The 15,761-nt window shown below is 40.4% G+C and overlaps 1 protein-coding gene and 1 non-coding gene across 2 annotated transcripts in view; both read left to right on the top strand.

Moving 5' to 3' along the window:
• SAR1B (secretion associated Ras related GTPase 1B) overlaps positions 1-10,203 on the top strand; it is a 34,320-nt gene extending 24,117 nt beyond the window's left edge. The window contains exons 6-7 of the mRNA XM_019964934.2: positions 1,013-1,144; positions 5,543-10,203. Coding sequence (XP_019820493.1) covers positions 1,013-1,144; positions 5,543-5,659 — 249 coding nt within the window. The 3' untranslated portion in view covers positions 5,660-10,203. The remainder of the gene's footprint in view (positions 1-1,012; positions 1,145-5,542) is intronic.
• A 1,694-nt stretch (positions 10,204-11,897) lies between these two features.
• Positions 11,898-12,004, top strand: LOC139184321 (U6 spliceosomal RNA). The gene has a single exon (XR_011567899.1). It is a non-coding gene; the product is annotated as a U6 spliceosomal RNA (small nuclear RNA).
• The last annotated feature ends 3,757 nt before the right edge of the window (positions 12,005-15,761 follow it).

The raw sequence follows: 15,761 nt of genomic DNA, 5'->3' as shown, positions 1-15,761 counted from the left end.
AACTAACCAGTTGATCACTCTGGTAAGCCTGAGAAAACAGGTTAGAGATGTAGGTATGAGAGTGTAACTTTTCTGCAGCCTCTGATGTAACTCCTGACAATCTGTGGAGTTCAGAGATTACTTAGAATGCAGAGGGAGTACCTTGGAGTATCTGTGGCTACTGAGGAGTACTAACGAGACTTCCTTCCTGAAGGCTTAGGCTCATTCTATGCAGTGTGTGCCCTTGTAGTTCATTTCGTATCTGCTGCATTCCTGTAGTGGCTTGGTCTTAAGCCCCTGGTCCTCCAGGTGGTTTCTCCAGGAGCTGGCTAGAACCTAGAAATGGTATAACATGCTATCTTTGTCACCATTCCCAGGAGTGATCAAGGCCATGTGTAGCCACCTCCTCTCCCATCTCCCAGGTTACATGCTTCGTAAAGGGGCTCAGGAGCAGTAGGCAAGGCCAGTGCTAGACCTGGGCTCACAGAGAAAGGAGGTCCATGATTTGATGGAAGGTTGACCCGACCATGCTTCTGCCAAGAGCAAGCAAACAAGTACTTACTCACGTGGAAAAGTCCTGGTAAGTTCTGTGGTCATGGAGCAGAGCCAGAGAATTCCTTTGTTCCTACTTTGTACCAGGCACTATGCATATTAGCTCATTTAATTCTCAGATTAACTCTGTAAGGTAGGTGCTTACTATTGTAGATTCTCTTTGAACTTCAGCCAGCCTTATTTGTCTAAGATCTCACAACTCAAAAGCAGCAGAATTAGAAATGAAACCAGGTCTGCACACCTTCAAAGTGTTGAGGCTAGTCACAGTGAGCGTTTACAGAAGGAGACAGAGAGGCAGAAGGATGGAGCTCTGGGATCATTGAGCTCACTTTAAAATGTAGGGAAAGTTCACCAAAGAAAGCCAAACTGCCAGGATATGATAGAGTGAGCCCTTGATGCCCATTTGCTGTCTTGTCACAATGAGCCCTTTAGTTGCTTTTATATCAACATCTTAACTTTCATTTTGCTTTGTTTTTTTCAGTCACTAATGACAGATGAAACTGTTGCTAATGTGCCCATACTGATTCTTGGGAATAAGATTGACAGGCCTGAAGCCATCAGTGAAGAGCGGTTGCGAGAGATGTTTGGTTTATATGGTCAGACAACAGGAAAGGTAAAAAAAAAAAATTTGACAGGTGTGAATACTTCATTCAGTAGTACAAATATCTTTTTATTTTATTTACTCTTAATCTTCTGAAAAGGTCTGTTCCCATACTACCCTTAACAGTAATCATGCTTATCAGTCTAATTGGCAGTCTGGCTTCTTTTTTTAAATTGGGATATAATTGACAGTATGAAAAGGCAAAATGATAGGATACTGAAAGAGAAACTCCCCAGGTCAGTAGGTGCCCAGTATGCTACTGGAGATCAGTGGAGAAATAACTCCAGAAAGAATGAAGGGATGGAGCCAAAGCAAAAACAATACCCAGCTGTGGATGTGACTGGTTGATAGAAGCAAGATCCGATGCTGTAAAGAGCAATATTGCATAGGAACCTGGAATGTCAGGTCCATGAATCAAGGCAAATTGGAAATAGTCAAACAGGAGATGGCAAGAGTGAATGTCGACATTCTAGGAATCAGCAAACTGAAATGGACTGGAATGGGTGAATTTAACTCAGATGACCATTATATCTACTACTGCGGGCAGGAATCCCTCAGAAGAAACGGAGTGGCCATCATGGTCAACAAAAGAGTCTGAAATGCAGTACTTGGATGCAATCTCAAAAACGACAGAATGATCTCTGTTCATTTCCAAGGCAAACCATTCAGTATCACAGTAATCCTAGTCTATGCCCCAACCAGTAATGCTGAAGAAGCTGAAGTTGAACAGTTCTATGAAGACCTACAAGACCTTTTAGAACTAACACCCAAAAAAGATGTCCTTTTCATTATAGGGGACTGGAATGCAAAAGTAGGAAGTCAAGAAACACCTGGAGTGACGGGCAAATTTGGCCTTGGAATACGGAATGAAGCAGGGCAAAGACTAATAGAGTTTTGCCACGAAAATGCACTGGTAATGACAAACACCCTCTTCCAACAACACAAGAGAAGACTCTATACATGGACATCACCAGATGGTCAACACCGAAATCAGACTGATTATATTCTTTGCAGCCAAAGATGGAGACGCTCTATACAGTCAGCAAAAACAAGACCAGGAGCTGACTGTGGCTCAGACCATGAACTCCTTATTGCCAAATTCAGACTTAAATTGAAGAAAGTAGGGAAAACCACTAGACCATTCAGATATGACCTAAATCAAATCCCTTATGATCATACAGTGGAAGTGAGAAATAGATTTAAGGGCCTAGATCTGATCAATAGAGTGCCTGATGAACTATGGAATGAGGTTCATGACATTGTACAAGAGACAGGGATCAAGACCATTCCCATAGAAAAGAAATGCAAAAAAAGCAAAATGGCTGTCCGGGGAGGCCTTACAAATAGCTGTGAAAAGAAGAGAAGCGAAAAGCAAAGGAGAAAAGGAAAGATATAAACATCTGAATGCAGAGTTCCAAAGAATAGCAGGAAGAGATAAGAAAGCCTTCAGCGATCAATGCAAAAAAATAGAGGAAAACAACAGAATGGGAAAGACTAGGGATGTCTTCAAGAAAATCAGAGATACCAAAGGAACATTTCGTGCAAAGATGAGCTCGATAAAGGACAGAAATGGTATGGACCTAACGGAAGCAGAAGATATTAAGAAGAGACGGCAAGAATACATAGAAGAACTGTACAAAAAAGATCTTCATGACCCAGATAATCACGATGGTGTGATCACGGACCTAGAGCCAGACATCCTGGAATGTGAAGTCAAATGGGCCTTAGAAAGCATCACTACGAACAAAGCTAGTGGAGGTGATGGAATTCCAATTGAGCTATTCCAATCCTGAAAGATGATGCTGTGAAAGTGCTACACTCAATATGCCAGCAAATTTGGAAAACTCAGCAGTGGACACAGGACTGGAAAAGGTCAGTTTTCATTCCAATCCCAAAGAAAGGCAATGCCAAAGAATGCTCAAACTACCACACAATTGGACTCATCTCACATGCTAGTAAAATAATGCTCAAAATTCTCCAAGCCAGGCTTCAACAATATGTGAACCGTGAACTTCCTGATGTTCAAGCTGGTTTTAGAAAAGGCAGAGGAACCAGAGATCAAATTGCCAACATCCGCTGGATCATAGAAAAAGCAAGAGAGTTCCAGAAAAGCATCTATTTCTGCTTTATTGACTATGCCAAAGCCTTTGACTGTGTGGATCACAATAAACTGTGGAAAATTCTGAAAGAGATGGGAATAGCAGACCACCTGACCTGCCTCTTGAGAAATTTGTATGCAGGTCAGGAAGCAACAGTTAGAACTGGACATGGACAACAGACTGGTTCCAAATAGGAGAAGGAGTTCGTCAAGGCTGTATATTGTCACCCTGTTTATTTAACTTATATGCAGAGTACATCATGAGAAACGCTGGACTGGAAGAAACACAAGCTGGAATCAAGATTGCCGGGAGAAATATCAAGAACCTCAGATATGCAGATGATACCACCCTTATGGCAGAAAGTGAAGAGGAATTCAAAAGCCTCTTAATCAAAGTTAAAGTGGAGAGTGAAAAAGTTGGCTTAAAGCTCAACATTCAGAAAACGAAGATCATGGCATCCGGTCCCACCACTTCATGGGAAATAGATGGGGAAACAGTGGAAACAGTGTCAGACTTTATTTTTCTGGGCTCCAAAATCACTACAGATGGTGACTGCAGCCATAAAATTAAAAGACGCTTACTCCTTGGAAGGAAAGTTATGAGCAACCTAGATAGCATATTCAAAAGCAGAGACATTACTTTGTCAACAAAGGTTCGTCTAGTCAAGGCTATGGTTTTTCCTCTGGTCATGTATGGATGTGAGAGTTGGACTGTGAAGAAGGCTGAGCGCTGAAGAATTGATGCTTTTGAACTGTGGTGTTGGAGAAGACTCTTGCGAGTCCCTTGGACTGCAAGGAGATCCAACCAGTCCATTCTGAAGGAGATCAGCCCTGGGATTTCTTTGGAAGGAACGATGCTAAAGCTGAAACTCCAGTACTTTGGCCACCTCATGCGAAGAGTTGACTCATTGGAAAAGACTGATGCTGGGAGGGATGGGGGGCAGGAGGAGAAGGGGACAACAAAGGATGAGATGGCTGGATGGCATCACTGACTCGATGGACGTGAGTCTGAGTGAACTCCAGGAGTTGGTGATGGACAGGGAGGCCTGGGGTGCTGCAATTCATGGGGTCGCAGAGTCGGACATGACTGAGCGACTGATCTGATCTGATCTGATCTTAGTTTCAGGTGTCCAACCAGACATCTTTAAATTACTGTTGTCCAACTTCACAAGCCCATTTTCATTTTCTTATTAAAAAATGTCATTGGTACATTTGGGTCTTTTTTCAATGTCCGCATTTGTTTTCTTCCTACCACTGAATGAAATGAAACCTTTTCTTCAGTTCAGTCTCTCATTCGTGTCTGACTCTTTGCGGCCTCATGGGCGGCAGCACGCCAGGCTTCCCTGTCCATCACCAACTCCTGGAGCTTGCTCAGACTCCTGTCCATCGAGTCGGTGATGCCATCCAAACATCTCATCCTCTCTCGTCCCCTTCTCTTCCTGCTTTCAATCTTTCCCAGCATCAGGGTCTTTTCCAATGAGTCAGTTTTTCACATCAGGTGGCCAAAGTATTGGAAGTATCACCAACCTTTTCTTAGTGATACAAAAAATGTCACAGCCTATGCATAAGGGAAACTTAATGAAAGCTTTCAAAGTTTTGTCATAATTTTTCAGAATTAGCCACTAAATAATATATTTGAATGTTTAAGCATACCAGTAGTGTGTTTAGGCCCCTGGTTCAGTGTTTAAGTCCAGAGTTCCCCACAGATAAAAATGAAATGTATACTTGGCTATAGCAGAGTTATGGGGTTTTCCGAACATACATTTCATAATTAAGGTTTAACACACATTATTTCTGCATTCATTTTTACTGGGATTTGTTTTAGGGAGGGACCTTAGTATTGAAAAATCCCAGAGTAGAGCAATATGGCAGCCTGTGGAAGGGGACTGTTACGTTAGATAAGGTAGACTTTGGTCTGTTTTCTGTGTGTTCTTTTTAATAAGTCAACTCCACATTAATTTTAAGAATCGCCTTGTTAGGTCATGAATCTACTCACAGAATGTTTGTTTTTAATATTAGTGAAGCCAGTTGTCCCAGGTAACTTGAATTTTTTCAAAGTCACAGATTATTTTCATTCTTGTGCACCTCACAGGCTCACCTCTATCCCACTGAATGGACATCTGTCCTACAGTAGAATGAGAGGAGGTGCCCTATGTGTTTAGGGGAAGGGACTTGGGTGACGAACAGCCATGGCTTTACCACAGCCCCCCTTTGTTCTAAGATGTACGAACTCTGAGATGCAGCTCTCCTAGGGAGTAGGGCTTTTATTTCATTAAGAGGTCACCCAACATAATGCCCATCTTCTCTCCTAGGGCAATGTATCTCTGAAAGAACTGAATGCCCGGCCCTTAGAAGTTTTCATGTGCAGCGTGCTCAAAAGACAAGGCTACGGAGAAGGCTTCCGCTGGATGGCACAGTACATTGATTAACCAGCCCACAGCAGTTCCAGGTCTCACCATTCAGGCCTACTCAGAGATTTGATCACTCAACATGCATAACTTGAATTCAATAGACTTTTATTGTTGGTTAGAAAACAGATGTTTTTTAGATTATTAATATTTTATCAACTTAATTTGAGTGAGAATTGAAAACTGATTCAAGTAAGTTTGAATATCACAATATTAGCTTTCTAATTCCATAAAAATACTTAGTTTTTACAGTTTATAATGTGACATTACCCCCAGCACCATTTTTGAACAGCAACTTTCCAGACATTTGAAGCACTTTTTAACAACATGAAACTATAAATATCAACCATATTTAAAAGCTCATCATGTTAAATTTTTTATGTAATTTTTTGGAACTAGTTTTTAAATTTTAGATTATATGTCCACCTATCTTTAGTAAGCAGTTAATAATAAGCTTTTATGACTGCATGATGCCTTACAGTTTCAATTATTATTTCTCATGCAAACGTCATGCAATAAAACAAACCCTAATGTTTGGCATCCTTGTTGGGCAAATGTTTCATTTTAATGTGTCTTATCTGGCTAGTATGCTCTGAAGTTTTGCATATTTAATATTAAATATATGAGAGGGTTGTGGGGAAAGGAGATTGCTTTAGAATATTTAGGATAATGTTTAAGTCCCTACAGGCTTTTGCATTTATCTAGAGACAAGTTGTGTTTGGTTGCACCTTATACCACATTTATCTCTGAATCATGTATATTTTTATCTGTAACACTACCATGACCAGTGCTGACGGGGTCCACGTCCTAGTCCCTGTGGGATCGGCCTCCTGAAGAAAAGCACACGTTCTGGTACAACCCAAAGTTAATTTTTGGTTTGATGAGCCAATCCCAGTTGTCTAATTCTGAAGTGCTCCAATCTTAATGGCACCCAGTTTGGTAATCTGCCTTTTCACCAAAAATAATGACAAGCACCAGTGTCCCCACACCTAGAGGTACCCCCCAGTCTTACTTAATGGCACTCAGTGGTACTCAGCAGGGCAAGTGACACATAGGGAGTTGTGCAGTTGCATGGTGGAGGCCTGCATCTGAGGATAAAGAAAGCGTGTTCTGCCTCAGTTGTCACTGAGATATTTGAAGACTTTGTTCCTGTCCTATGGCTCTTTTGCATTTTGGGTATATTTTATTTCTTGGTGGAAAGAAAATGAATCCATGTATTTAATTTTCTTTTTTCTTAATTATTCTCAACCAGCTCTTAACTTTACAGCACAAAGGCTTTTGTTTTTTGATACCATGCTTGCCACATGGTAGTGTCTACAGGCCTCACTGATAACATTTTCTAATCAGATTTTGGTTAGCTTTTTAAAGCATTTTAATTTTCTAAGAAATTGAATTCTTTTTTCCCATATGTCTGAGATTCCCATAATTAGTTGAAAGACAAGTGCCAAATATTTATTTTTAAAGACTCTCAAGCTTAAGATTTCCTCTCTTGGTCATAAACCAAGGTTTTATAGTATATTCAACCAATTCTATTGAGAATAGATTGCTCCAGTTCCATCAAGAGTAATTTTAATATCAGAATTACTGTTTTCTCTAGCTCTTGTCCAAGTCAGAGTTAATATAGCCCTTTCTGTCATCAATAATATAATACTGTATGTGAAGCAAATAAGGATTGAAAGATATGCCTGGAAGGAATTACTAGTTAGCTAAACCAACAAGGTCATTTCATCATGACATTTGGTTTTAGGAATTTAGCTATCCTGTTTCATTTTCAGCTTCCTTCAAAAGAAAAATAAAAAAGCTTTCTCCCTGTCTAAAAATATCAGTAACACCAGGGAAAAGTAGGAAATGACATTCAGCCTCTTGGTTTATTCTGCCAGATATGTTTAAAGTTCTCATTTCTAACGTCTTGACTGAACAGAATTAAGCCTTATTCAAAGTAATTGCCTCTTGTTGATGGTATCTGTTTTCAGTATTTACAGGGACATGCTTTTCTTCAAGTATTTCCTAGTATCGTGATAATTGAGAAGTTAATTATCTGTGTTATAAATTTGTGTAAAAGAAAAAGCTTACTGGTTTCTCTAGAGGGGATTTGCTTTCTGGCACAAACTCTCTTGTTCCAGAACTCTCATTCTAGGTCCATCACTGGGATCAAAGGAACAGAGTCACTTTGTGGACCACAGCTAAACTGTGGATATTTTCCCACTCATGTAAGAGTCTTCCAGAGTCTGAACCTCTGGAAATGAAGGTGCACTTTCCTGCCAGCTCCAGGGAGATGGGCCTCAGAGTTCGCCAGCCATTGGCCTTATCATCCAGCTCTGAGAGCTCCTCAGAAAACGTAGAGAGTCACTGCGTCCATCAGGAGAAGCAATTTAAGAGAATGCCAAGAAATGGCAGAAGCACGTGGGAAAAGCATATACTCTGTATGTGCCTGTGCAAGTGTGTACGTTTGTGGAGTATTTTGGGGGTAAATGTAGTTAGTTTTGTTCTTCCCTCTATAAAGTGTGAACATGTACAAGTTAAGACTGGATTCCATATACATCAGGAAGTGTTCAAAAGATGTTTTAAAATCTTAAGTCCAAAACTCTAAAAACAGATGGCCTCAGCTGGCTTATATACTTTTAAAAAGATTCTTAACCCCACACCTGTTTCAATGACTGCTATTAATTATACTTTTCTGTAACTGGTTAAATTGATGGATTCCAGTTTATCTTGATGAATTTTTAGATTGGAGATTATACCATTTTTAAAAATTGGGCACAGATATTCCCTGAAGAATATGAAAAATATTTACTATTGACTTAGTTAACCCAGTATCCCTGAGTGCCAAAGAACTATGAATTCAGATATTGCCTGCATAGATCTAAATTTTAGTTTTGTGTGCCGTGTACATATACAACTTTACTGTGGTTTACAGCATAAACACAGAATGTTGTTTCTTTTCTTTAGTTTTCAACTGGCTCACACGACATGTAGTGCTTTCCAGCACATAAACTACTTGTAAATCACTGAAATAGAGTAATAACTGCGATACAAGTGTTTCTTGTCTTCTGCAAAATGATTTGATTAACCACATTCAAAATCCAGCATTTTCACAAGTTCCGTCATTGAAAACAGAATACCTCTAGCTGATGACTCGAGCTTCAGCAGACAGGTTTACATTTTCCGAACCTGTATGTGGTATGTGACTCAGTGTGGCTTTTCAGTCTTGTTCGTCACTTACATGACTGAAGTTTGCAAGGCTTCTATTGCCAAATAAATTTTGATCAGAGTACACTGACAAAGCTAATATAAAAGAAAGTTTCTCAGAATATCGTGTGTTGATTTAGAGTACATTGTTTGAATCATTTTAAATATATGTAAAAGTTGGTGAAGTTTCAAAAAAATCTCCAAGACAACATGAAAAATTTGAGATTAGCAAATATAAATTTATGGATAAAATTAATAAGGAATTAGAGGTTTTCTATAAACCTTTAATTTTTTTTTGTTATAAATAGTAAGAGTTCAGAAAACATATTTTAAATTAAGGACTAAATTCTCAAAGCCCAATATTAATGTTTCTGGTCTTTCCAATCACTGTCCTTTTGAAATGCAGATTAGTGCTTTTTAACCAAAAAAGAAAAAAAGAACAAGCTCTTAAAAATATGGGGCTGTGCCTCTGTGTAAAGTGATTGGGATTTTGTTAAAACCATGTTTCTACTCTTGAACCCTATAGCCATTCCCCCTCACATATCTCCAGCCCATACCTGGAAATCCCTGAGTATAAAGGGAATTGACCTCTCTTGATTTGACCAACTATTGACTATCTATTGAAGATGCAGTTTTGAATCAACTAATTTTTGTCTTCACAATTTAAAACATTAAATAGATAATATATTTAATACCTCTGATTATTCTGGGCTTTGACCATACCTTTAAACAGAATCCAAATTAATCACAGTAAAGGAAGCAAATTTATTCAAAGTAAACTTTGTTTCAGGAGTGCCCCCACTCCAAATGGATTTTAAGACGGAAATGGGAAAGGCTTTTGAGTGATTTCATGGAGAATTATTATCTTTGGAAAAGATTCACGTCAGAATGGCCAACTTCACCTGGGTTTCTGGACTCCCTGGTGCTGCTCCTAACCTGAACTCATTATCTACTGCCATACTGAGGCAAGAGCACTCAGGGTGAATGTAGTCAGGTAGCTTTCAAAGTGATCAAAGTGTTTTCTGTGGTGAGGCCTTTAGTATCTGGCTGGATGCAGAGTATGTTGAAGTGGTAAGTCGGTGATAAGTTTTTCATCATTAACCTTGTTTGCACTTTTGTACACCACTGCTTGCACTAGTATCTTAGTGTAAATTTTAACAATTGTTTTACAGTGTATACAGATTGTTAAGCATTAATTTATATACAGATGTTTCTGTTTACCTTTATGTATTTTACAAAGAACAGCTATAACAGATGGTTAAATGTTCTTGAATTGTGTTTGTGTGTTATTTTGATTATGTTCTATTATCTTTTTACCCCCTATGATTTGAGTGTCAGAAATAGAAAAATAAAATAATTACCTGGTCTTTGAAACACTCTGGTGTCAGGTCCCGTTTTTATCATCTAATAGATTTTACTGTGCTTATTAGAAATTTGTTGAACTTTGAAATTACTAAGGTTATAGAAGGTGCCCTCTGTGCAAGGATTCCAAGGAACTGAGGCTTAATTTGCTTAGACTAGAAAAAGCTTATAAGCATGCTATAGTAGGACTTAAACAATGCTGACTCAGTTGAAATGTGAAAAATAAGCAGTTGGTTGGTTTTATCTACATCAAGGTTCTCAAGCTTTAGTATGCATCAGAATCTCCTAGGGGTGGGGGGAACTTTAAAAAAAACAAACACTAGAGGAAAAAAAAAAATCCCACCAAAAACTGTGAATCAGTAAATCTGGGGTGGAGTGGAAGGCAAGCATATAAATCTTCAACAAGTTTCTCAGGTTTTTCTGATGCCAGAATGTGTAGATTTTCATTTAGGAGAAACAGTAATATACCACTAAATAATTAACACTAAATGATCATTGGCTAATCAGTGAAGAAAAAAAATTTTTTTTTTCCTGAGAATTCATTTACTAGTAAATCCTACCATCAATGTAGGGCTTCCCTGGTGGTTCACTGGTAAAGAATCTGCCGGCCAATGAGGAGACACAGGTTCAGTCCCTGGGTCAGGAAGATCCCATGGAGCAGGAAACCGCAACCCACTCCAGTATTCTCCCCTGGGAAATCCCATGGACAGAGGAGCCTGGTCGGCTACAGTCCATGCGGTGGCAAAGAGTCACATACAAATGAGCAACTGAGCATGCACGCACATCACTGTAACCTGTAGCTGGTGGTTCTCAACCTTGGCTACAATTCAGAATCACTGAAAGCCCAGGGAGCAGAATTTTTTCAACTCAGGTGATGCAAGTGAAAAATTATCATTTTGGTAAGGATTATCAAGCTACTTTTGAGACTTAAATCCAACTATAAGACCTTTCTAAGGACTTCTGTGGTGGTCCAGTGGTTAAGAATATACCTTGCAACACAGGCGATGCAGGTTTGACCCCCAACTGGAGAACTGAGATTCCCACATGTGGCGGAGCAACTAAGCCCAAGCCCCTCAACTACTGAGCCCACGCACCAGAGCTAGACGGTCCATGCACAGCAACAAAAGATCCTGCAGGTCGCAACTAAGACCTGATGTAGCCAAATAAATAAATATTAATAAATACAACTTCATACAGCCATTCTTCTAACCTTTCCACTAACAATGTGCAGGATGGCATAAGGCTTTGTGCTAACTCTTTGAACATAACCAGTCATGATTCTATTACCGTTGAAGTTGTTCAGTCATGTCCGACTCTGTGACCCCATGGACTGTACCTTACCAGAATCCTCCATCCATGGGATTTTCCAGGCAAGAATACTGGAGTGGGTTGCCATTTCCTTCTCCAAGAGATCTTCCCGACCCAGGGATTGAACCTGGGTCTCCCGCATCGTAGGCAAGACGCCTTACCATCTGAGCCACCAGGAAAGTCCAATTACCACTGAGTCCATCAAATAGAGATTTAGCATGCACTCAAACTATTTGTTGAACTGAAACTAACAAAGTAGACAGTGAATATACTGAAGGGATAAATGCTAAGAAAATAAAATCCAGTTTATTCAGACATTTCTCCAAATAAGACATACAGATGGCTAATAAATACATGAAAAGATACTCAACATCACTCATTATTTTAAAAATGCAGATCAGTGCTCGCTTCGGCAGCACATATACTAAAATTGGAACGATACAGAGAAGATTAGCATGGCCCCTGCGCAAGGATGACACGCAAATTCGTGAAGCGTTCCATATTTTTCAACCGACAAACAACTAATCTCAAAAATATACAAGCAACTCCTACAGCTCAACTCCAGAAAAATAAACGACCCAATCAAAAAATGGGCCAAAGAACTAAATAGACATTTCTCCAAAAAAGACATACAGATGGCTAACAAACACATGAAAAGATGCTCAACATCACTCATTATCAGAGAAATGCAAATCAAAACCACTATGAGGTACCATTTCACACCAGTCAGAATGGCTGCGATCCAAAAGTCTACAAATAATAAATGCTGGAGAGGGTGTGGAGAAAAGGGAACCCTCTTACACTGTTGGTGGGAATGCAAACTAGTACAGCCACTATGGAGAACAGTGTGGAGATTCCTTAAAAAACTGGAAATAGAACTGCCTTATGATCCAGCAATCCCACTGCTGGGCATACACACTGAGGAAACCAGAAGGGAAAGAGACACGTGTACCCCAATGTTCATCGCAGCACTGTTTATAATAGCCAAGACATGGAAGCAACCTAGATGTCCATCAGCAGATGAATGGATAAGAAAGCTATGGTACATATACACAATGGAGTATTACTCAGCCATTAAAAAGAATACATTTGAATCAGTTCTAATGAGGTGGATGAAACTGGAGCCTATTATACAGAGTGAAGTAAGCCAGAAGGAAAAACATAAATACAGTATACTAACGCATATATATGGAATTTAGAAAGATGGTAACAATAACCCTGTGTATGAGACAGCAAAAGAGACACTGATGTATAGAACAGTCTTATGGACTCTGTGGGAGAGGGAGAGGGTGGGAAGATTTGGGAGAATGACATTGTAACATGTAAAATATCATGTAAGAAATGAGTTGCCAGTCCAGGTTCGATGCACGATACTGGATGCTTGGGGCTGGTGCACTGGGACGACCCAGAGGGATGGTATGGGGAGGGAGGAGGGAGGAGGGTTCAGGATGGGGAACACATGTATACCTGTGGTGGATTCATTTTGATGTTCGGCAAAACTAATACAATTATGTAAAGTTTAAAAATAAAATAAAATTAAAACCAAAAAAAAAAAAATAAAATAAAAATGCAGATCAAAACTACAATGAGGTATCACCTCACATTTGTCAAAATGACCATCATCAAAAAGTCTACAAACGATAAATGCTGGAGAGGGTGTGGAGAAAAGGGAACTCTCTTGTACTGTTGGTGGGAATGTAAATTGATACACCCACTATGGAGAACAGTATGGAGATTCCTTAAAAAACCAAAAATAAAACATTTATATGTCCCAACAATCCCACTACTGAGCACATACCCTGACAAAACCATAATTGAAACATGCAGCGCTATTTATAAGAGCTAGAATGTGGAAGCAACCTGTTAACATGTCCATCAACAGATGAATGGATAAAGAAGCTGTGGTACATATATACAATGGAATATACTCAGTCATAAAAAAGAAAACATTCGAGTCAGTTCTAATGAGGTAGTGACCTAGAGCCTATTATACAGAATGAAGGAAGTCAGAAAAACAAATATCGTATATTAACACACATACATGGAATAGAAAGACGGTACTGAAGCCTACTGCAGAGCAGCAATGGAGATGCAGACACAGAGAACAGACTTGTGGACACAGTGGGAGGAAGAGAGGGGACAAACTGAGATGGGAACATGGAAACACACATCACCCTATGCAAGACAGTGGGAATTTGCTATATGACGCAGGGAGTGCAAACTGGTCTCTGTGACAACCTAGAGGGGTTGGATGAGGCGGGGAGGCGGGAGGGAGGTTCAAGAGGAAAGGGACATATGTATACCTATGGCTCATTCATGCTGATGTATGGCAGAAACCAACACAATACTGTAAAAGCAATTATCCTTCAATTAAAAACAAGTTTTTAAAATGGAAAAAGGTCGTTTATTTACCTCATTTTCTTGAATTTAATTACACAACGTCCCACCAGACTATCTGACGGGCTTCCCAGGTGGCGTGAGTGGCAAAGAACCCACCTGCCAATACAGGAGATGTAAGGGACACGGGTTCGATCCCTGGGTCGGGAGGATCCCCTGGAGAAGGGCATGGCAACCCACTCCAGTATTCTTGCCTGGAGAGTCCCATGGACAGAGGAGTCTGGGGGAGCTACAGTCCATAGAGGCTCACAGAGTTGGACATGACCCAAGCGACTTAGCAAAGCACACAGCACAAATTATCTGATATTTGTACTAAAGGTACAGCAATGCAACGTCACAGCCCTCCAAAGAGTGTGAAAAGCACCTTGTGGGGAACAGGGGAACTAGGAAACTGTAAAAGAAGCCTTTTGGGTGGCGGCCACCATCCTCCTAATTGAAAGGTGAGAACAACAACTTAGAAACCTGATGATTAAAAACAAAGGTCCCCAAAACAGGCCCTTATAAAGGATTCAGCTGGGTATTAAGTTAGTTGACAAAGGTCAAAGCCTGTGTTTACAAAGCCTCCTAACTTGATTTACGTAAAATTAGACACCAAAACTCAATAATTTTCTGGCTATTATGTGGTAAACAAAGGAAGCCTTGCTTTGGAATGTGGATTTTGATTGCAGGCAGTACGGTGAACCATTTAACATGCTTATTAAAGTCACTGAGTTCAGTGATGGCACCATGCCACTACAAACAAGCTGGTAACATTGCAAAAAGAAACTGAAGAGCTTTCTTACCCGATCATATTGAAAGGACCTGGGTTAATGGGTAACAGTCCGCCAGTCAGAATCTTCAGAGGTGTCGTGTTTGGTGGCCGTTAAAACTAAACAAGGGGAAGAAATAATTGGAGGTGAGGTACAGGTGAAGAGAGAGAACACTTGGGGTCAAAATGAAGGTATCTGTTTACTCCTTTCTTGAGCTAAAAGGAATTGAATGTGAGCCTCATCAGTGGAGTTGTAGTCTTATTTCATCTGGGATTAGGAAAATCCCAGAAACTAGAGAGATTATAAAGATAACCATTACAGCACCATTTTTAGGGTTCTCTCCTAGTCCTTGGGTTTGGCTTGAGGTCTCTAGACCCAACTCGTGACTAGGAAGCCACACCAGATTGATTGCAGTCTGGAGAAAAGCACACTGACTTCCCTCCATTCTATGGACTTCTCTTTCGAGACCCAAATAGTCAACAGACTTTCTTTGAGTAAAACACAGAATAGGTGAGTTCCAGCCCTGTTCTCGGAGAAGGCAATGGCACCCCACTCCAGTACTCTTGCCTGGAAACTCCCATGGACAGAGGAGCCTGGTAGGCTGCAGTCCATGGGGTCTGGAAAGTCGGACACGACTGAGCGACTTCTCTTTCGCTTTTCACTTTCCTGCATTGGAAAAGGAAATGGCAACCCACTCGTGTTCTTGCCTGGAGAATCCCAGGGATGGGGGAGCCTGGTGGGCTGCCATCGGTGGGGTTGCACAGAGTCGGACACAACTGAAGCAACTTAGCAGCAGCAGCAGCAGCCCTGTTCTGGGCCCCAGAGCTTATTTGCAACTAGGGGGTCCACTGCAAGGGGAAACAAGTCCGGCAGTTCCTGAAGGAAACCATGCAATGCTACTTTCTTTTCTGACTTCAGGGTAGTAGACGCAGGGGCAAAAAGCTATTTTGAGACCAGTCTGAAACTTTCTCCACATCAGCTTCTATGTGGGACCAAGTTCAGAATCCACAGTCCTCTGGCAGTCTGATGGCAGGGGGCCCCCTCTTGGATTTTGAAGCCTCACTCTGCCTTCGTCTTTGGAGAAGCAGTTCCTGATTACTTGACATGTTGGCGGCCTT

This window comes from Bos indicus, chromosome 7 (genome assembly GCF_029378745.1).
Source record: "Bos indicus isolate NIAB-ARS_2022 breed Sahiwal x Tharparkar chromosome 7, NIAB-ARS_B.indTharparkar_mat_pri_1.0, whole genome shotgun sequence".
NCBI lineage: Eukaryota > Metazoa > Chordata > Mammalia > Artiodactyla > Bovidae > Bos > Bos indicus.
The sequence above is the reverse complement of the archived record's forward strand: the minus strand, read 5'-3'. Positions and strand labels throughout refer to the sequence as shown.